This window comes from Alosa sapidissima, chromosome 8 (genome assembly GCF_018492685.1).
Source record: "Alosa sapidissima isolate fAloSap1 chromosome 8, fAloSap1.pri, whole genome shotgun sequence".
Lineage (NCBI taxonomy): Eukaryota > Metazoa > Chordata > Actinopteri > Clupeiformes > Clupeidae > Alosa > Alosa sapidissima.
In genome coordinates this window covers 26,749,392-26,768,474 of record NC_055964.1, presented here as the reverse complement: position 1 = coordinate 26,768,474, position 19,083 = coordinate 26,749,392, and the positions used below count along the sequence as shown (strand labels likewise).

General features: G+C 40.0%; 2 protein-coding genes across 7 annotated transcripts; both read left to right on the top strand.

Moving 5' to 3' along the window:
- The first annotated feature begins 268 nt into the window (after nucleotides 1-268).
- On the top strand, nucleotides 269-4,803 carry LOC121715443 (phospholipid phosphatase 1-like). Its single transcript, XM_042101179.1, has 6 exons — nucleotides 269-731; nucleotides 1,494-1,645; nucleotides 1,871-2,154; nucleotides 2,899-2,956; nucleotides 3,197-3,373; nucleotides 3,991-4,803. The coding sequence occupies exons 1-6, from the start codon at nucleotides 674-676 to the stop codon at nucleotides 4,108-4,110; spliced, it is 849 nt and encodes a 282-aa protein (XP_041957113.1). The 5' UTR covers nucleotides 269-673; the 3' UTR covers nucleotides 4,111-4,803.
- Nucleotides 4,804-5,462: 659 nt separating this feature from the next.
- On the top strand, nucleotides 5,463-18,281 carry rnf165b (ring finger protein 165b). 6 transcript variants are annotated; one of them, XM_042100998.1, is made up of 9 exons: nucleotides 5,463-5,723; nucleotides 6,854-9,579; nucleotides 10,840-11,161; nucleotides 11,420-11,545; nucleotides 12,128-12,257; nucleotides 12,503-12,607; nucleotides 13,021-13,134; nucleotides 13,540-13,643; nucleotides 14,047-18,281. In XM_042100998.1, exons 3-9 carry the CDS (start codon nucleotides 10,932-10,934, stop codon nucleotides 14,162-14,164), a joined length of 927 nt encoding a protein of 308 aa, XP_041956932.1. In that variant the 5' UTR covers nucleotides 5,463-5,723; nucleotides 6,854-9,579; nucleotides 10,840-10,931; the 3' UTR covers nucleotides 14,165-18,281. The 6 variants fall into 6 exon arrangements, with proteins under 6 accessions (XP_041956932.1, XP_041956930.1, XP_041956929.1 ...); XM_042100996.1 differs by lacking the exon at nucleotides 6,854-9,579 and having other exon boundaries at nucleotides 11,420-11,467; XM_042100995.1 differs by lacking the exon at nucleotides 6,854-9,579 and having other exon boundaries at nucleotides 13,039-13,134.
- Nucleotides 18,282-19,083: the final 802 nt, after the last annotated feature.

The following is a 19,083-nucleotide window of genomic DNA, read 5'->3' as shown; positions in this document are numbered from 1 at the left end:
CTCTGTGTCTTTCTCTCTCTGTAGCTCAGGATGCAGTTATCAATAGGCCTACATATGGTTTTGTTTATTTGTTTGTTTCAAAAGTTTTTCTCATTTCTCAGTAGGCTATAGGAAGATGTGCTGTGAATGGCTTAACTTAAAAAAAAAAAAACATAGCGTCTATTTTAGTTCCAACTTTAAAACTATAGCCTACTTTGATAACTTGTTTCGGTCTAAATATACACATGCATTCTTCTACACCTCATTAGTCATGTCTCCAGGCACTGACGTAAGCTCAAGGAGAGAAGGATTGTTGCTCATCCTCCGCAAGATCTCCTTTAGGAAAAAGGCGGAGCAGAGGATTTTCATACTCGCATGGCAAGCGCGCAGCACGCGCTCGACACGCCGCCTCATTGGTCTGCAGCTCCTTCAAGCATGTTAGCGCCAGTCGGCTAGCAGCAGAATGACGAATAGAAGCCGCAGTTAAATAGGGTTGGATGATTTCAAGTCAAGGACTAATTTTAGTAAAGTGGGAATTAGCACCTTACTACACCACAAATGTGCAATGTTAAACTCTTTACTCCTGTGATAAGTGTATGGGTTAAAAAGTAATGTTTAACTAGTAGATCCTGAAGTCTTCTTCATCGGCACACCTGCGTTGGACCATTTTTGAGGAGACATATTAAAGCCAATAATGTTCGAAGCCGGAGGAATTTCTGTTGTCCTACTTGACTTGACCTGCATCGTACTTGGTATGTAGCCTAAGACTCCCATCATCGAGTGGAGTATGCATTTAATACCTGTATCGTTTAGTGAAAGGTGCCCTCAAGAGACCTTGATAGGATTAGCTCTAGAATGTTACCCTAATCATGTAGGTCTAATACCTGTGCCATTTTTGGCTATTTTCCAGGCCAGTTTCCATGTCACAGTGATGTAGGCCTGTTTGATTCATGTCGGTCTATTTAGTTGATATCTCACTCGCAATCTGATTCAGGACTGCACAGATTCTGGTAGGCTATAGAACGATAGAACTGTAACCAATAGACGATACATGCAAATGTATGGTTACTTTCCATTCAACAGGAAGAACCTAGCAGTATGTTTCTGAGCAACAGTCATTGAACATGCCATCCCGACTTTTAATGGAAAACCTGTGACTGCTAACCCATTTAGGATCTCTTCCTCAAATCAGAGAATGTGAGGCAATGGCATTTCAGCCTGCTGTGCAGATTTTACTTTGTTCACATAAGTGTAGGCCTACAGAGACTAATTCAGGCTTAAGATAATTAGTTTACCTGTTAGTGAATAGCATATTTGTTAATTAGTTTAGGTTATGTGTCTGAGTGGTAGGCTATCAAAGTAAAAACAAGAGCAGCCTCTTTTATACATAATTTAAATCATTCAACACTTCTGTTGAAACATCAGGGTCAACTGCACTTGATTTCTTTTGTGAGTGCAATACTTGGCGTAGTTAAACTCATTAGCCTACACCTTTCTCACTTTCTCTCTGGCAGCTGCACTCCCATTTGCAGTGTTAACACCACAACACAATCCATTCAAACGAGGATTCTTCTGCAGTGATGAGTCGATCAGATATCCCTTCAGAAATGACACGATATCGTATCAGTTACTGGCTGGAATAATGGTGCCACTGACCATAATTGTCGTACGTATGTGCATTTGGGTATGCATGTCTGATTTTGCCCTGGTTTGCAGGGAATGCTGTAGTTAATGAAGAGGAAAATTTAATTTATTATTTATTTATTTACTGTGTGTGTGTGTGTGGGGGGGGGGGGGGGGGGGGTACAGAGGTGAATAGGGAAGTTTAGTTTGCAGCCTCAAGCCTGATACTAGAGTTGTGAGTTTTTGACACATCTCTTTTTTTTGACAGATTGTCTCTGGTGAATGCCTGTCCATATACCTGGGACCCATCAAGTCCATGCAGTCATTTGGCAACAGCTATGGGCCGTGTGTATACAAGGCAGTGGCCACCTTCTTATTCGGAGCTGCTATTAGCCAGTCACTGACTGACATTGCCAAGTACACTGTTGGGAGACTCAGACCTCATTTCCTTGCCGTTTGTAAGCCTTTGTGGAATACTGTAGACTGTAATTCAGGAGGCTACATCGAAAGCTTCACCTGTACTGGAGACAAGAATTTGGTGAATGAGAGTAGGTGAGTTGAAAATGGTTTATTCCCCTAACAATCAAGGACTTGACAACATTTGCATTTCTTGATTCTATACACACAGTCCAAACTTCACATTCACCCAGGACAGACTTTTTACAGAATGCCAGCTGTGCAGTAAAAGAGTTTAGAGAGACCTTTTTTTCTTCAGTGCAGAAACATAATAGCCAAGAAGCACTGATTTAGAATAAGCTCCAACATAACAAACGTCTGCAAAGATGAGATGGCATTATGATTGTTCTGTACAGGAATGATCAGTGTATCTGGTAAACACACCAGGTTAATTCACCCTCACAGTTAGTGTAAACTGATAGAAACAGAAAGTCTCTTGTCTAAGCCTGTCAAATACACTCACTGCAATGGTCAGCTTATGGAAGAAATATCTTGCCAAGCAGGTAGACAGTCTGTAGCTGTCATTCTGTCATTCAGTACGTACCCTTGACATATGATGGGGCTTTTTGAAATAGTTAAGGCAGATATTACCTCTATGAATTTAAAGGAAGAAGAAGAAGAAGAAGTTATTCAACGATAGTGTGACGGGTAGACTACCTTCCTGAAAATAATAAATGGCTACAGTCCTACTGAATGAAATGTATGAAAATGTATACGGCAGATAAACAACATTATGAAATCTGGCTATAACATGGAATCCAATCATGCCTGTATTGTCAGAATTGAAGCCCCTTTTGTTCAAAATGTGATGTTACTTAACACCTTTTCTCTTTTATATAGGCTTTCTTTTTATTCAGGACACTCTTCCTTCTCAATGTACTGCATGGTATTTTTAGCTGTAAGTATTAATCATTTCTGAAACAGCTATCATTATTTTTGGACAGTTCAGATTCATTTCAAGCAGGTTTACCAGCCTTGTCATCTTTGTCTGGTTAGACGCAAACTGCATTTCGTTGTCTCTGTACTTGTACTCTGCACAATGATAATTAAGTTGAATCTAAACTAATCTAGTGTTAGGTATTGAAAAAATATCCATAGATACTGTATATCCTTATTTATTCTCTCCTTCTTTTCCAAGCTGTACCTACAGGCAAGACTGCAGACACAGTGGTCCCGGCTTCTCCGGCCCACTGTGCAGTTCTTCCTGATTGCCTCATCCCTGTATGTGGGCTTGTCTCGTGTCTCAGACTACAAGCATCACTGGAGTGATGTGCTCACTGGACTGCTTCAGGGGGCTGTGGTGGCACTGCTGATTGTGAGTACAGTGAACTGTGGAAGAAGAACACATTCTCCCATACTTCTCCCATGACAGCATTTAAGGACTCACTCACTTGGCATTCAGCGAAAAATATTTTGCACTGGTTTGGTTCATTTTGCAAGGAACTGCATCTGTGGTATTTTTATGCAAACAAAGAAAACATCATTGTTCCACAAGGTCATGCGATGCAGACCTCTTTATCTGTTAGAGACAATCACCCAACTCTCAAACAATGGGCATCTTGTGGCGCTGCATACTCTGTCCTTGTGGAACATTGTGCTCCACTATGCATGGCAGCTAGTCACAGTTGCCAGCACAAAACATTACAATTGCAAGGGCTGAATTGAGTAATTTGTATTGAAACTCATATAGCCTGTTAAGATACACATCTTAAGAATGGAAAAGAGCATTTCCTTCCCCCACAATTTCATTGATGTTGTCGTGTCTATAGTGTATATAATGTAATGAACAGTACATATACACTACACATACAGTAAACTCTATGTACCTTGACGGTTTCCACAACATTCTGATCTGTCAAATCAGGGTTTATTTCTTTCTAATACATTAAAATGACCTAACCTCTATTGTGACCTGCTTTTCCTTACCTATAGGTGATTTTTGTGTCCGATTTCTTCAAAAAGCCAGCAACGTTGGAACTTGAAGAAGAGATCTCTCATACCAGTTTACAGGATACTGCGTCTAATGGGAACCACTATGGCAGCACAGATTAACAATGACTGGGGGAGCCCTCACAAACTCTGCCTTCAGCATACTGAGGTTCTAATAACTCATATGTGTTCTATGTGTTCTAAAATACTGTATTTCTTTGACCAGACTATTGCTGCTTTGATTGTACACGTGTGTACGTATGTGTGTGTGTGTGAGAGAGAGAGTGAGAGAGAGAAGAGAAAGAGATTAGGAAATATTTTTAATTTCCATTTTTCTGTTATAATTGTTTTAATATCTCATTGAACTGAAACAGTAAATGTGTTTAAGGCTCATTTGGTTATATGAGTGGCTTTATAATAATAATGTAGAATATAAGAATAATAATACACACAAAGCGTGTGCATTATTGGTTTTGCTAATTTTCTGATGCAGTGGAACTGGAAACATCCAATTAAACCCATACATATCTTTGTTTTGAAAAATCAATGTGTTCAATGTGTACAAATTCATCTCTGTTGTATTTCTACCTAAAGTGAGTTGACCACTCTACCAAATATTGCACGTTTTAAATTGGCATTGTTATGAAAGAAAAAGTGCCATCATGCCATTTACACTATACATTTACACAATAAACTGGCACAGGAATTAATGTTGGAAATAGTGCCATACATCTGACATAACCTATTTAATAGGGCTTCTACTGGTTTCCTTTTTTCTTTTTTGTCTTGGGTGTTTGTCTTGCTACCGTACGTCTGTTGCATGGTTAAAAAGGAACTGAAAACTCTGAAAAATCTTTTCAGACTAGCCTTTGGACTATGATATGGCTAAATGGACTATATATTTTTATATATCTATTTGTTTTATCTGTGAAGCGACCTTGGGTGTTCTGAAAGGCACTTTTAAATAAAATGTATTATTATTATTATGATTCATCCTTATGTGGACAAATACCGATTACATGCTTTAGTCATGACATTCTAGCAAAAAGAACAATAGATATGTCTGGTGTCTAAAAATGACACCATAAGGCTTACTTTGAGTATTTCTGGGGATTTTGTTAGGGGCATCTGTTGCCCTCTCCCAAAGTATTGCTACTGCCAGGTGTCACTGTGGTGGATTCACAAAGGAAAGGGGGAGGGCTGACCTAAGCAGGCTTGAAAGGTCAGTGGGGGATGGGAAAATGTGGCCCGTGATGTCTGTTGCTGCTAGACGGTTTACACGTCCTGTCTGCTCATGCGACAACACCTGTAACTTCAACTATTTAGAGACAAACATGTTTTTATTACACTGTCGACATGCTTCTACAGCTTACCGTAATACACATAAAATGTAATGTTGTGAATTGAACCATTTTCACAGTAAAAGCTACCAGGAGCCATTTTGGCTATGTATTGGGAGACTGGTGTCCCTAGTGGTGAGTTTGAGTAAGGGATTCTCCTTCGAATCTTTGTGCTCCCGTAGCCATTCCCTGTTGGTAACGTTAGTGGTTTGGTAGCGTGTTCCCTTTGTCTGCGACCAGGCAACTGCATGATCAGCCTGAATGTAGGGACTAGAACGGGTCGTCTTCTTGAGCCATCTGTTTACAGGCTGTTGCATCAAGAGAAGAAATCAAGGATGGTTTTAGTGCATGTTGGATATCTGGTTCTTCCCGTTTTTGGCTCAGTAAGAAATAGAGGTATTTATATCTACCGTTACTTATCCTTGACAATCACACCAGCCAGAATGGCTCTCACCAAGCGTGTATTACGAGAAATCGTCGAAATGTATTTTTGTGGATATTGAGTGGTTGTTGGCTAGCTAAGAAGCTGGTTTGGTTACTGAAAACAGGCGTGTTTTCGCAATTGAAATTGCGGTTGTCTGGCTAGTTCGCCACTAGCAAGGATCTAACGTTAGCGTCCATATTTTCTGCTTGATTATCCTAATGTTAGCTGTCTGTCAGTCGTGGAGTAGGCCTGCACTCCCGGAGCTCAATAGCCCTGCCTTAATCCTGTGCAAGGAAATAACAGGCAAAGCCTTTGATTTGCAGTTTGTTTCAAAACATGTCAAATTATTTGTTTAATCAAACACAGCTAACTAGCTAGCCAATATTTGTACACAGCTGGCATCACGGCTCAGCCAAGAATCCAGCATTTGTCAGATGAGCTAACGTTAAATGCTAGCTATTTTAGCTGGCAATGGGATTTTGAAAATCAATTCGACAAAATGTTTATTGCAAATATAAGTATTGTTGTGGGTATTGGTCATGTTTCAATTTTGGTTGTCGGTGCTCGCGTGCACCTTGGACAAATTTCGTAAAATGCGAGGATTTTGTCAGCTGCTGATGTCATTTGAGGATTATGCGGTAACGTTTGCTTGGCAAAGAGCTAGCTAGCTATCTAACGTTAGCTTACCTAATGCCGATGAGCTAGTCGGTTGTTGTTGCTAGCTTGGCGCAACATCTTTTGGGTTTGCCTTAAATGTTGCATCCAGCTCATTACGCCCTAAAAGGTAACCCACTGTCGTGTCTGGTGCCGTCTTCTCAGTAATTAGTTGCCTGATGCAATAACACACATCGAGTAACCGCTAGCTAAATGTGTTTGCTAGCTAGTTATAGGTGGCTAGTGTAAGTGAGTTGTGCGTTATTTGAGATGGGGTTAGGAAACCTGCTAGCGTCTCTGGTTACAGGCAGCTGGTTAGTCAGATGATCGTAACCAGCTGTCCAGCTAGCTTGATTTAGGCTGTAGCGTGGCTTTAGCAATTTCCATTCAATGGCATCAGTGATTTTTCATTGTGCTTTTATTTCTGTTCTTATTTCCTGTTCCATAGTATCGAGGCTGGCTCTACATTCTGCATTATCAGATCTTTGTCGTCCCCCCTCCATTGTGTAGCTAATGACCATCTGCTGCTGTGTGGTGTGGCCTCTGCCTGTACTCTGCATTTAGCTGTATTGTGAACCCCTTCTTCATTTCCTCTTTCCATCCGAAGACGACATTGGTATTTTAAACACCCAAGAATGTTACTCCCTTGTGTGAAGCAGACTAAAATTAGCTAACACCTTTAGAAACGAATTGTCTCTCTACATGTCAAGTTGCAATAGTTAACCCATTGTAGCATTAGTTAATATAATAAATTTCATGTACCTCCCATCTAGTCTTGGTAGACAACATGTGTAAATTCCTGTAAAGTGGATACATTTTGCGTTCATTTGGCTCCTTAACCTTTGCCTTTCATGCTCTTAGATTCGTTATTAGTAATAACGTTAGGCCTAAATTCGTAAATGAAAGGCATATTGGACAAATGAAGGTGCACAGCCAAAGCTTGTGTCCTTATTAACCTTTTCTTCTGATATAGGAAAATGCTATTGTAATTATGATGGCAATTTTGCCATTTCAAGAGGCATGTCTTATCCATACTGGGAAAACAATACATTTGCAAATTTCAGTATATTTTCCTGGACATGTCAAAAATTACTGAAAATATTATATTTCATGAAAGGGCATACTACTGAGGCCTGTAGAAACAAACAAAACAAAACAAAATGCTATCCATTTCACAGGGATGTTTATTTTCCTGCACTGCAACAGAAATCCTCTATTAGATTCAAATTGTCTATTGTTTGGTTGTGGTCTCTCTACCTTTTGTTCTGGTAATAGACTTCAATGCATGGTCACGTTATATTCATATTTTGTTTTACATTGAATAGTATATTCCAATGTAATCTTTCTGTAGCAAAGATGTACCCTGCTGTACTGTAACGTGCTGTAGCCAACACATTTGCTCATTGGATGCAGCTTTTGTTCTGTTAACCCTATACAGAGCATGACGGGCCTTGCCTCCAGTCAGTGTTGTTTTTTGGTTTATTATTTTGTTGCATGGTATTTATATTTATGACACAGTTCCACATACTAATATTTTTCAATAAAGAATATAGTATTTTTCCTAACCTTCAGTGTGCTTCTTGCTGATTTCCATTTATTGTCTTCCCTCCCCCCACCTCCTCCTTTCCCTGCCGTGACAAAGATAGACAGTTCCTTGCTTTTCCCCCACCACCATGAGACCTGATTGAGTTTATCTGCGGTCATTTATGTTGGTTTGTCTGGAGGCACTTGAAGGTGCGGAGCTTGTTTTAGTGGATTTGTTGTTTGCATTTTGTCTTGAGGCCAAGGCAAGGTGCATTGTTTCAAATATTGGCAAATATTATTATATTGCAATTTTGCTGCAAGTAATGTACAGTAACGGTACAAAAACAAGAATTGCCATTTTAGTGTTTGGCATAAATTTAAATTGGTGTCACTGGCATTTTTCAAGCAAAACAGTTTTGTTGATCATTTTTAATATCTAAACGCTGCACCTTCAAGTTTGCTACCAGTTAATAATCCCAAATGCAATGTAGGCTTTGCTCTTCGCTCCTGTGGTTTCTAAGGGGGGTTCTTCATCTTGCTTCATGTGTTCCTCTAACACTTGGAACAGGTTCTTAATGCTATTAAATAAACAGTCAAATCCGCATCGTTTTTAAAATCGAGATGTATTAAAGGGAAAGCAAGTTTTGGAGGTTTCGACAAGCTGAAATGTACCAATGAGCTTTGTTTTGGCTTCGACATTAGTGTATGAATGGCAAGGAAAACACAGTGAAATTCTCTAATTGTCTTCTACATCTTTGTCTGGTTCACATTCAGTCATGTGTGCTCATATACTCTATTTTCCTGATCATTTTCAGTCCCTTGGTTCATATCATGACACAACACCTCTGGGATACATGCTAACACCCTGTACCTTTCATCAGAGCTTGGCCACCAATGCCTACTTTTAGCATTGCAGTCCTAAGTCACCTTTACTATTTACCATCATAATGATAGCTAGTTGAGTCAGTCATTTGTGATTCATTGAATTCAAGGCAAATTAGTAGAATCGTTGTTGAATGAAAGCCAGCCAGGAAATGGTGCCCTGGAAGGAAGGATTTAGTGTGACTTTGAGGCACATGGGTTTGTTGGAGCAGCCATTACTGGCCTTGCTACCAATGTCGGAGGGTGTCTCTTGCTGCCCCCCTCAGCATCTTTTGTATCACATACAAGGCTATTAATTAAATGACCACTGGCAACTTCACTGCCAACTCAACTAGTTAGCTCACCGAAAGAAAAGTCACACCTTGCAATAGCTCACATCGCCATAGCCTTGCTCAGCTGCTTTAAATGTTCACTTTTTCCCCCTAAAAATGTTTATTATAGGAATAATATGACTGAACATCAGAGAGAAGTTTGTTTTGATGTTCAGTATGTCTGTTTAACGTGGATGCTTATATGGTCACTGGGCTGCCATTGCTATGGTTTTAATCCTCTTATGACTTCAGTTTCTAATGGGAAATATTGATGCACTGCCACTGACTTAGTAAACATACACCATCCAGCACACTGAATGCATTTGTTCCCTACATATTGAAAGAAGGCTAAATCTGTGTCAAATCTGGGAAGACATGTAGCCTACTGTTGTGTAAGAACACCATGCTTATGGTCTACAATTGCTAACTGGTGTGCTAGGAACTCATTCAACATCATGTAAGTGATCTTAAATAATTTTGTCTATTTTCCTTTGTTACCATTTTTGGAATACTTTGGGGCCACATAGAATATATTTCTTTGGAATTGTTAAGCATGTTAGCAGATAAAATAAATAATAAATATTTTAAGATGGTATTCAAATCAATAGATTGTAAAACTGCACTGTTAATTTAGTGGAGAGTAGTTGTACAACACGCAAAAAGCTTTTTGATTCAAATAAATGTAGAGCTTCTTCTGTTATAGGGAAGCACAAAGTTCACGCTACGTGATCGAGTTGAACTATAATTGAAATAAACACGGACTGAAGAAATCACTCTTTAAGACTGCCATGATGCCCTAAGTGTGTGTCGGAGAGAAACCTGAGGTCTGGAAATAGTCCTAAAATCTGTAGTTTTTATCTAGTTGTCTCATTTGAATATTGCTCAGACTTGAGCTACAAATTTCAGATTGGTTATTTATTACAATTTTACATTTTTAAAATGAGCTTTGACATAGTAGCAGCCCTTGATGGACCTTGCAAATAGGTAATAAAAGAATAGGTTGAACTGTTATGACATGTTAAACTTTACAGTGCATTATTCATTTCCCTTAGTGAAGAGTCCCATCTAAACCAGAAGGAGATGGATATAGATTTTCTATGCAACAACAACAAAAAAACAGTGCTAAAAAGTTTGTTTTAAGTAATTCAGTGCTTTTTAACCCATTTTGACATTCATTCCACCAGTTTGTTAAAATGAGAATTGACCCTGGTCTATCACCCAAAGCTGGATACCTACAGGGTGCATCTTAGAAGACAGCATAAAGCATGTCTCCCACACCAATCCAACTACTAAGATATCCTTCTGAGACTATTTCTTATTATTAATTTTCATTTATTTGGCTGAGTGAGTTTTAGATGACAGCTGAGCTCTCCTCTCAGCTGTCCTACCCTACGCAAGTGGGAACACTGCTTTAAATAGCAGCTAAATAATATTAGCCACAGTTGCAACCACGGTAACCGGTATCAGCTGCTCTGAGGTGAGAAGCCCAACCTCGGAAGCAAAAATGATTTGCCCCACCCACACAACACTTACCTCATTTGCTCATTCTCTTCACTTGACTTCTATCATTTATTGCCATTACTTTTAAATGATTCAAAATCACACTGCATACTTGTCTGATCTGATTGACAAATACACCTAATTGCTCATTTCATAATATCTCTCATCTAAAGTGATGCAGATTTTTCACTCAATGCCTTATCGTTGTTCTTTCCAGGATCCCATTTTAACAGGCATCAGCAGAGCCATGCTACCTCTTGCCGGCATTTCCACTTAGGCCCGCAGGCTCAGATTCCCCTTGATTTCCCCATGCCCCATCCAGGACAATCTCAACCAGGCCTGGCCCCCCACCTGGCCCCAGGTCCCCACCAGCAGTCCCCCCAGCTACATCAGCCTCTGAACCCCATCCCCCCGCCCCCACCTCCCCAGTTCCAAGACATCCAAGGACCCCCCTTCCTACCTCAGGCCTTACACCAGCAATACCTCATCCAGCAGCAGCTTCTGGAGGCCCAGCACCGACGGATCCTCCCACACACCAGGTACTGCCTGAGAAGGGACTGGTGGGGTGGGGTGCCAGTAAACAAGTTAATTTGAATCAGAAGTAGTTTGAGGGGGGGGGGGGGCTTAATAGGTCATGGTTAGCTCTGTTTATGGAAGTGAATTAATCACTATTTATTAATTCATTTATTGAATTAGAATAATGCTTTTTTTTTTTCTTGGGGGGTGAATACGCCCTGTTAATTACATGAGAAACTCTAATTCTATTTGGATGGTACCTCCATCCATCTCCTGTTCAGGCACACCCAGGAGAGAGCACCCCACCCCCCCCAGCCTCTGCGGACAGGGTACGACTACACCCCACCATTGCACGTCCCACAGCCAATGACCCAGCAGCCTCGCTACCTGGCCGAGGGAACAGACTGGTAAAGTCTCATGCCAACTTCTGAGTTTCACAAAACTAACAAGGCAGGACCAGTGCCGTATTTGAACATTATTGGCCTTGGGTTTATGAGGAGCATCTAAAAAAACTAATTCTAAGTAGTGCTTTAGCACCAGATGTTTATGTCGCCACACAAACGAGCTTGTCACTTTACCGTCTCAGTTCTTTAGTCTACCATGTAAACCTTCCTGTTCCTGAGTGCTTTTTAAGCCTAAAACGGAATAGCTAGATCATTGCTTTGCTTTTAAAATATTTGGATGCAACACACTCACATTACCATGCTGTCAAGATGGCACTAGTGCCAACGTCATAATTTGATGGGAAGGCTGAAACATCATCACCAATATTCATATGTTAGCATTAGAGCATGTTCTGACCCGACTGGGTGCTCCTGCATCGGAAAGAACCTGATAAATACAATCGTTTGTCCTCAATTTTTTTAGATCTTGCAGTGTCATTTAAAATCCATGTGTTTTATGACTTGGTTATGGTAGTCAGTTGTGGAAGACCACAATGAAAAGGAAGTTTGTTTTCAAACGGTCTCTCTTTCCCTTTTACCCTGCAGGGACCTGAGTGTGGACACGAGCCTGTCCCCCCATCAGTACCACATCCCCCCGCTGCCCCAGCCCTACCAGCACTATCTCACCTCCCCACGGCTGCACCACTTCCCCAGGAACACCTCCTCTGCCCAAGTAGTGAGTCTCACGCTCCTCCTGTCTCTTAGCGACTCACGTCAGGTTAGCTGAATAATGTGGCTGAAAAGAAAAAGAGTGCTTAGCTCAAATTTGGCCCCATTGTGCTAGCTAACTAGCTCTAGCTAACTAGCTCCAGCACTCACTCATCCGTGAGTGGCGTCAGTCGTAATACTGCTGCTGATGGAAATGTAAGTGAAGGCAATTTCGTGTGTGTGTGTGTTAATGTGGTGTGCTGTGTTTTACAGGTCGTTCATGAGATCAGAAACTACCCGTATCCACAGCTTCACCTGCTGGCGCTGCAGAGCCTGAACCCCTCACGGCACGCCTCCGCTGTGCGGGAGAGCTATGAGGTAGGGTCACCACTCCCTCCACCCAACACAAAACTCTACTGCTCTAGAATGGCTCTAGACGATGTTGTATGAGGTTCACTGTCAGTGTGTTACTGTATGTCTATATACCCTTTCAAGAGAGTTCCATTATCAGCATCATAGTTGGCCCCACAAGGCTCCGTTTTAACATTCCATATGTTATCTTAATGCAGAGGAAGTAGATTGGGAACCAAATAGAACGTTCAAGCATTGTTTTTGTTTTTATTGTTGAAAGGGTCTATAATAAGTAGATTGAGATTTGCTATTTCTCTATTTTATGATGTACTGTTTATTTCCCCCCATTGAATGTTCTTGAGTCCACAGAGTGACCTGCAGGCGTTAGATGAAGAACCTAGACATTTAATGTAAATGATTTGTGTGTTAACGTGCGCAAGGTGGATGTGTTTCATCAGGAGCTCCTGCAGTTAGAGGACAGACTGGGCAGTGTAAACAGAGGAGCTGTTCAGACCACTATCGAGAGGTTTACATTTCCTCACAAATACAAAAAGGTAATCGAATTTCCCAGTAACCACCACTTCGAAATCATTGCTTCTAAGAAAATGGTGTTGTCTTGATGCTTGAAATCATTTAAATGTGAATAATCTGGTTCACTCGTATAACTTCAGACATATTAGCAGTCTTTAGCCATAAGTGATATTGTGTTCATGTTATGTAAAAGTTATGTTGTTTGTCATGGCCCACAATTCATTACAATGCACATGTATATTTTACAGAAGTCAGTCAATCCATTGATAAATCTGTGAATGCAGTGTTTCATGTGAAATAATGATCATTTTATGATCTGAAAACACCCCTAGAAATAGTGCATATTAGGGGGCCCACAATGAAATATTATTTTAGTGCTCCAACCATCATTCAACCATTTTTCTATGTCTTGACATTTCTGTTTGCAGAGAAGACCACAGGAGCTGAAACTAGGAATGGGTGACGAAGAGTTGGACACAGATGAAAAATGCACAATATGTCTGTCGATGCTGGAGGATGGAGAAGATGTCAGGTAAGCGGTCTACTGAAGGAGCACTGCATTTGGAGCACTGCATTTGGAGCACTGCATTTGGAGCACTGCATTTGGTTGAATTAATTTGGCTTGCAGTAGCGCTCATTTTGAGCACTGCATTTGGTTGAATTAATTTGGCTTGCAGTAGCGCTGTGCATTTTAATGGTTGTCACCAGAATGTATGTAGAGACTGGTGGGATGTGGGTGAGTGTCTTCACTGGCTTCTGCCCTGAGTCATTAGATGATCTTTTCCTTCTTGGAGAGTGCAATATTCAGATCCTTTAAATTTGTTGTTTAGATCTTTTACAAAAATCAGAGTTTTTTGTGTGAATTTATATATCTGTCTGTCTGTCTGTCTTATGTCATCAAAGACTAATGTTTTCGTTTTCTCTCTCTTCATCAGGAGATTACCCTGCATGCATCTCTTTCACCAGGCCTGTGTGGACCAGTGGCTGGTCACCAGTAAAAAGTGCCCTATCTGCAGGGTGGACATTGAGACCCAGCTGACGCCTGACAGCTGATGTCTCGTGTAGCTTTCTGTCTGACGGCCCTGCCCCTCCCCCCCCTCTGTTCTTTCTCCCTCTCTGGGTGCTTTGCCAAAACCCTCACCATCCACATCACCTCCAATCTTGCCTTCTGAGCCAGCTGAAGACCATTGGTGGGGAAAAACACAGACCTGAATAACGTGTCTGTCAGAAACCATTAGTTGAAGAAAACAAATGTAAAAGAAAGGATGGATAGCATGGAAAGAAGGAAGAATCTATCTGCATGACGTAACAGTCAGATATAGGAATCTCAGTCAAGTTGCCGAAGGATTTGTGTTCCATTTAGTCGTACAGAGATTAATGTGTCATTGGTCAAAATGTCCCAGCATGCATCTGTAGTGTTGACAGATTTGTACAGTGCATATACCTCCCAATTTTCCCAGGCTGTTCCTTTCAAAAGAGAACCAAAAGCTGTAGCTCTCTGTCTGTCTCTCTCTCTCTCTCTCTGTCTCTCTCTCTCTCTTGCACTCTATATCTCTTTTTTTAAATGTTAACTGTTAAACCAACATGACACATTTGCAATGCTGCTGTTATTTTGGAATCTAGAAATAGATGATAATTTCTACAGTGTTGCATTTGCTTATGGTAAATGGGAGTAGAACCTAATTATTTCTAATTTGATGTAGATGTACAGTACTTTGTGGTCACACCATACCATGGAAAGGATAGGAGCAGAAGGAAACTAGATAACATTCTGGATATAGACGGTGATTTTGACATAATTTCACAGGTTTCTAAAGTCATTTTGATTTTCCTCTACTGGGGAGGTGATGGATTCATGTAATGGTGTCCATGGTGACCACACACACAGAGCTGAGGCGAGCCAATCTGTCTTGTGTGCTTGTGAAAACCGAAACATGAGGAAAAAAAAAGGAGTCCAAACGCATGCATAGTAGTGGGTCAGGGCTTTTTGTGTTGTGAATGTGAAAGGAAGGTGGGTCTTAGTGGTTGCATCAGAAAGGTTTGAAGATCCTCCTTCCAAAAAGAATAGAAAAAAAACAACAAAAAAAACAACAAAACAAAAATAAGCAAAAAGCATAATGAAATGATAACATTAAATCACTGTTTCTGGGTGGGTGACGGCATACATAATGGAGGAATGCGTCCTTGTTTGTAGTGTGAACAAACCATGAGTGTTAAATCCCCTTTTGTGATCTACCATACCTTGTTGCCTAGAGGACAAGCACATGTGATTTTAACATAGCAACAACCTACTTCACCTGTATTCGTTAGCACTGTCAGTGTCTGGTATTGCTTGAACCTTTGTATAGACCATTAGCAGTGGAAACAGGTCCGATCTGTATTGTGCATGACAGTTGTGCGTGCCGTTCTTGAAGTAGATTTACAGTTAAAAAAAAAAAGGGAAAAAAAAGCCATTTGTTTGATAAAAACCAAACATGTCTTTCTAAGCTATTTTTGGTTCTTACACTTTTGTTTGTATGTTTGTTGTGATTATTTTTTGTTGTCTTTCTTTAATCATAGTTTCTTTGTTTCTTTTCCTGATCATTTTTGATTATGCCAACATGGACACGAGACAGATTTTAAAATGTCTTATGTCCATTTTCATCTTTTGTATGACATAGCTGCAATGCTGGAATAATATTTATTGTTGTCTTAATGTAGCTAGCTATTGTTTTGTAAATGCACTATAATATGGGGTTGCCTAATGTGACTGTGAGGGTTTTATTTGTCCCTGCTGATTTCACTCCCTCCCTCTCTTTTCTCTCTCTCTGTTTCTCTCTCTCTCTCTCTCTCTCTCTCTCTCTCTCTCTCTCTCTCTCTCTCTCTCTCTGAGCAGTGGTAGAAATAACGTGCTTGATGTGCTGCACAGCTGCAGGTTGCTTGGTCCTGAAACAATGCGAAGTCGTATTTATCCTTGGCTTAAAATTAACAAAGATGAATTAATGTCATCTGCCCATTCACATTTGTATCCACCTCTTATTATAACTATTTATCAGCATGTCTTCGTAACGTTAAATAAAAACAACCTTTTTATCATTGTGCACTCTAGTGGAAGGGCCATATGCTGGCCCCCAGAAAACCCCAGCTCTCAGACTATGGTGTTGAATTGTAACTTTGTTTCGGTGGGCAGTCAGGAGGCATTTTGCGTAGGATGTGACTGTGATGGCATTCTTTGTTCTTAGTAAGCGTCCAGTGTTATTGACCTGCTAGCCTTTCCTGTGTGTATGAAGTGTTGTGTCTGAACGCCTCCCACTGCTCTCATGTCAGCTGTAAGAGAAAAGGCTGCCGAGGCATCCGCTTTGGATCTCCATGTTTTAAAAGGACATAGTTTACACGGGACGTTGTGTGTTGAAATGCCTTAAGTATTTAACAATCATAATTTATTACTAACTATAGACATGATGGGTGCATTTTTTAGTTTTGTGTTTTAACCTGATTATTTATTTATTTAGACATAGTAACACATGTAAAAATACCTCATTATGCATATCTTAAATGGGAGTGCTTTGCATGCAGTTGTATTTTGAAGGCATACAAAATGGGTGTATTGCCATATGTTTATGTGTGGTGCTGTTGATCTTGGTTACATTCCATTCAATGCAACTTCTAAAATTTCCTCTGCCATGAGGTAGTTGTGGACAAACTGCAAAATGGACTGGAAGTGTTTTGCATGTCTCCTGTTTTTGCACTGTCAGCATGGCCAATCGTCTCGCTGGTCCTGGCTTAACAATCCTTTGCTTTTCTGTGTGAGGCTTTCGGTTTCTGGTTGTGTTTTTTCCTTAGTTTTGTTTGTTTTGCTTGATTTCTTACCAAATTTGTGAAACTACAAAGGTCTATCCTTATCCTCTGAGGAAATCTTTTTTTCTTTTGTGATTGTCACATATCAGTGGGCCATCCTGCCTGGCTTGCCATTAACTTGCTACTGTAGCCTAAATGCTTACACAGCTGCTTGTTGGATGTCATCGTGTCTCATGTGGGAAGTGGTCTGTAGTAGGAGCTTTTACACTGATGAGGATTTTTAGATGTACTACTAGCTGGGTGTTTCATTGGATATGGTTGAGAGGCCAAAAAATGCATCCATCACTAAGTTATACCATTTCAAGTAGGGTTGGTTTCTCCCGGTTTGATCTTCCTAGTTCATTATTAGTCTCCCCCTCAGAGCTCTCTTCATTCCTTAACAAAAGAGCAACTAGCCCTTGCAGCAGTACAAGGATCTGATACAAACCGTCTCATGTTTTTGTCAACAAAAGTGCAAGTGATCATTTGTGAAAGATTTTGTTTCTTTTTCTCCACCGAGAATATGAATGAAAGCCCTTTGTGTAAAGAAATGGCTTTGTTTGCTTATTTTCTCCCCCATACTTTTAGCAGTTCCATCTAGGACATTATATGGAAATCAAATTGAGGGATTTAACCCTTAAAGGAGTACCGTCACACCGGTGTGATGGGAATGTTGAGAAATTAACGTTCTAAAGAATATCTGGGTTCATTGAATTCAACATAGAATTTTAGAACCTTCAATTGTTGCGGAACTTAGAATGTTCAAAAACCTACACCTTTAAGGGTTTAAAAAAAACAGAAACTGCTGCCTCTGTCTTTTCTCGCTACTGTCAGCTTAGTCTTGTAACCGAGTATTGTGGGAAATTTGCTGTGAATCTTGGGGCTGTTCAAGTGAAAAAGCTGCATGTTGACACTAGATAGTACCGCTCGCTAATGTGGAGCTAAACTAGCACTTTTAACTAACTGCAAAATTGTCCCCATTGATATCGATCCGATAGCTGAACCGTGAGCTTGTGGTTAATGCCGATGATAAGACACTCTATCCAACTATAGGCTATGGTTTTCCAACATGGTTGCCCCCAAGCGTGGAGACCAGAGTCCCAACACAGGGTTCTGGTTCCTAGGGTTTTTATCACCCATAGTAGCCTTACCATCTCTTTTTCTCCCTGCCGTTGTTTCAGCGATTATTGGACATGAGCAATAGTGTTCTCATCATCCATAAAGCAGAATGAACAGTAGATCTTAAAGCACAAGCTAATGCATGTTTCTCTCAGGATTAAATGTTCACATGGGAATGGATCGATATGTTAAATATTATACCATTTAATATTTCTGATGTTTTTCTGCTGCTGACTAAAAAGAAAAAGAAAAAAATTGAATAATCTGCCAGTGGAAAGGGGCGTGGCTATCTTTGTACAAGACACTGCTGTTTGCTGTAACTCCGCAATGTTTTATGATCTGAATATTTTATAGATGAAGTAGAATATGTATCAACAATATTGAAGCAATAGCTAAATGATGATCATGTATAAACTAGATGAGTGTATATTACGTACAAAAAAAAAATAGATTCACTTTTGGTGGATTTTGTACTGTATTTATTACTAATGATGCAAAAAGTTGCATAGCTTAACCCAAACTGTTCTTTCTATTTTAATTTCTTGTCTTGTACATGATCTTTTTGTATGTGTTTTTCAAATAAATTGCTTAAAAAACGAATTAATTTGTTGTAAATTATTTGAATGTTTTTATTGTGCATCAAAAATGTTTCTACACCTTCTACTGGGACATGTGTAACTTGAATTCAGTTCATTCTTTAACTGCCTGGTCTGTTCTAGTACAAGACTACAGTCTAGGAGGAAGTTCACATGGCTCTTTGATGCCTGTATGTAATAAAATGATGTTCCATTCAGCTCATCTGTACGTGCTCTAAGAACAACTGGTAAAAGCAAATGCTGTTATTGTCATCATCTATCATTGAATAGAAATTAATTACACAATACCTCAGGTTACAGAGCCCTGTCTAACAAAATGCTTTACTTCCATATAGTAGAATAGGCAGTTTGCGGAATTGCAAAAACTGAAGTACCTAAAGTAGTGTTCAATTAAAAAACTGAAGTACCTAAAGTAGTGTTCAAGTCTGTATTTAAAAATGG

Excerpts from the sequence above, each read along its gene's own strand:
- LOC121715443 (XM_042101179.1), top strand. The coding sequence starts at position 674 with ATGTTCGAAGCCGGAGGAATTTCTGTTGTCCTACTTGACTTGACCTGC. Across the intron at positions 732-1,493 it reads CTTGACCTGCATCGTACTTG|CTGCACTCCCATTTGCAGTG; the intron begins GTATGTAGCCTA and ends TCTCTCTGGCAG. Across the intron at positions 1,646-1,870 it reads TGCCACTGACCATAATTGTC|ATTGTCTCTGGTGAATGCCT; the intron begins GTACGTATGTGC and ends TTTTTTTGACAG.
- rnf165b (XM_042100994.1), top strand. The coding sequence starts at position 5,576 with ATGATCAGCCTGAATGTAGGGACTAGAACGGGTCGTCTTCTTGAGCCA. Across the intron at positions 11,162-11,419 it reads CGGATCCTCCCACACACCAG|GCACACCCAGGAGAGAGCAC; the intron begins GTACTGCCTGAG and ends TCTCCTGTTCAG. Across the intron at positions 12,258-12,502 it reads ACACCTCCTCTGCCCAAGTA|GTCGTTCATGAGATCAGAAA; the intron begins GTGAGTCTCACG and ends TGTGTTTTACAG.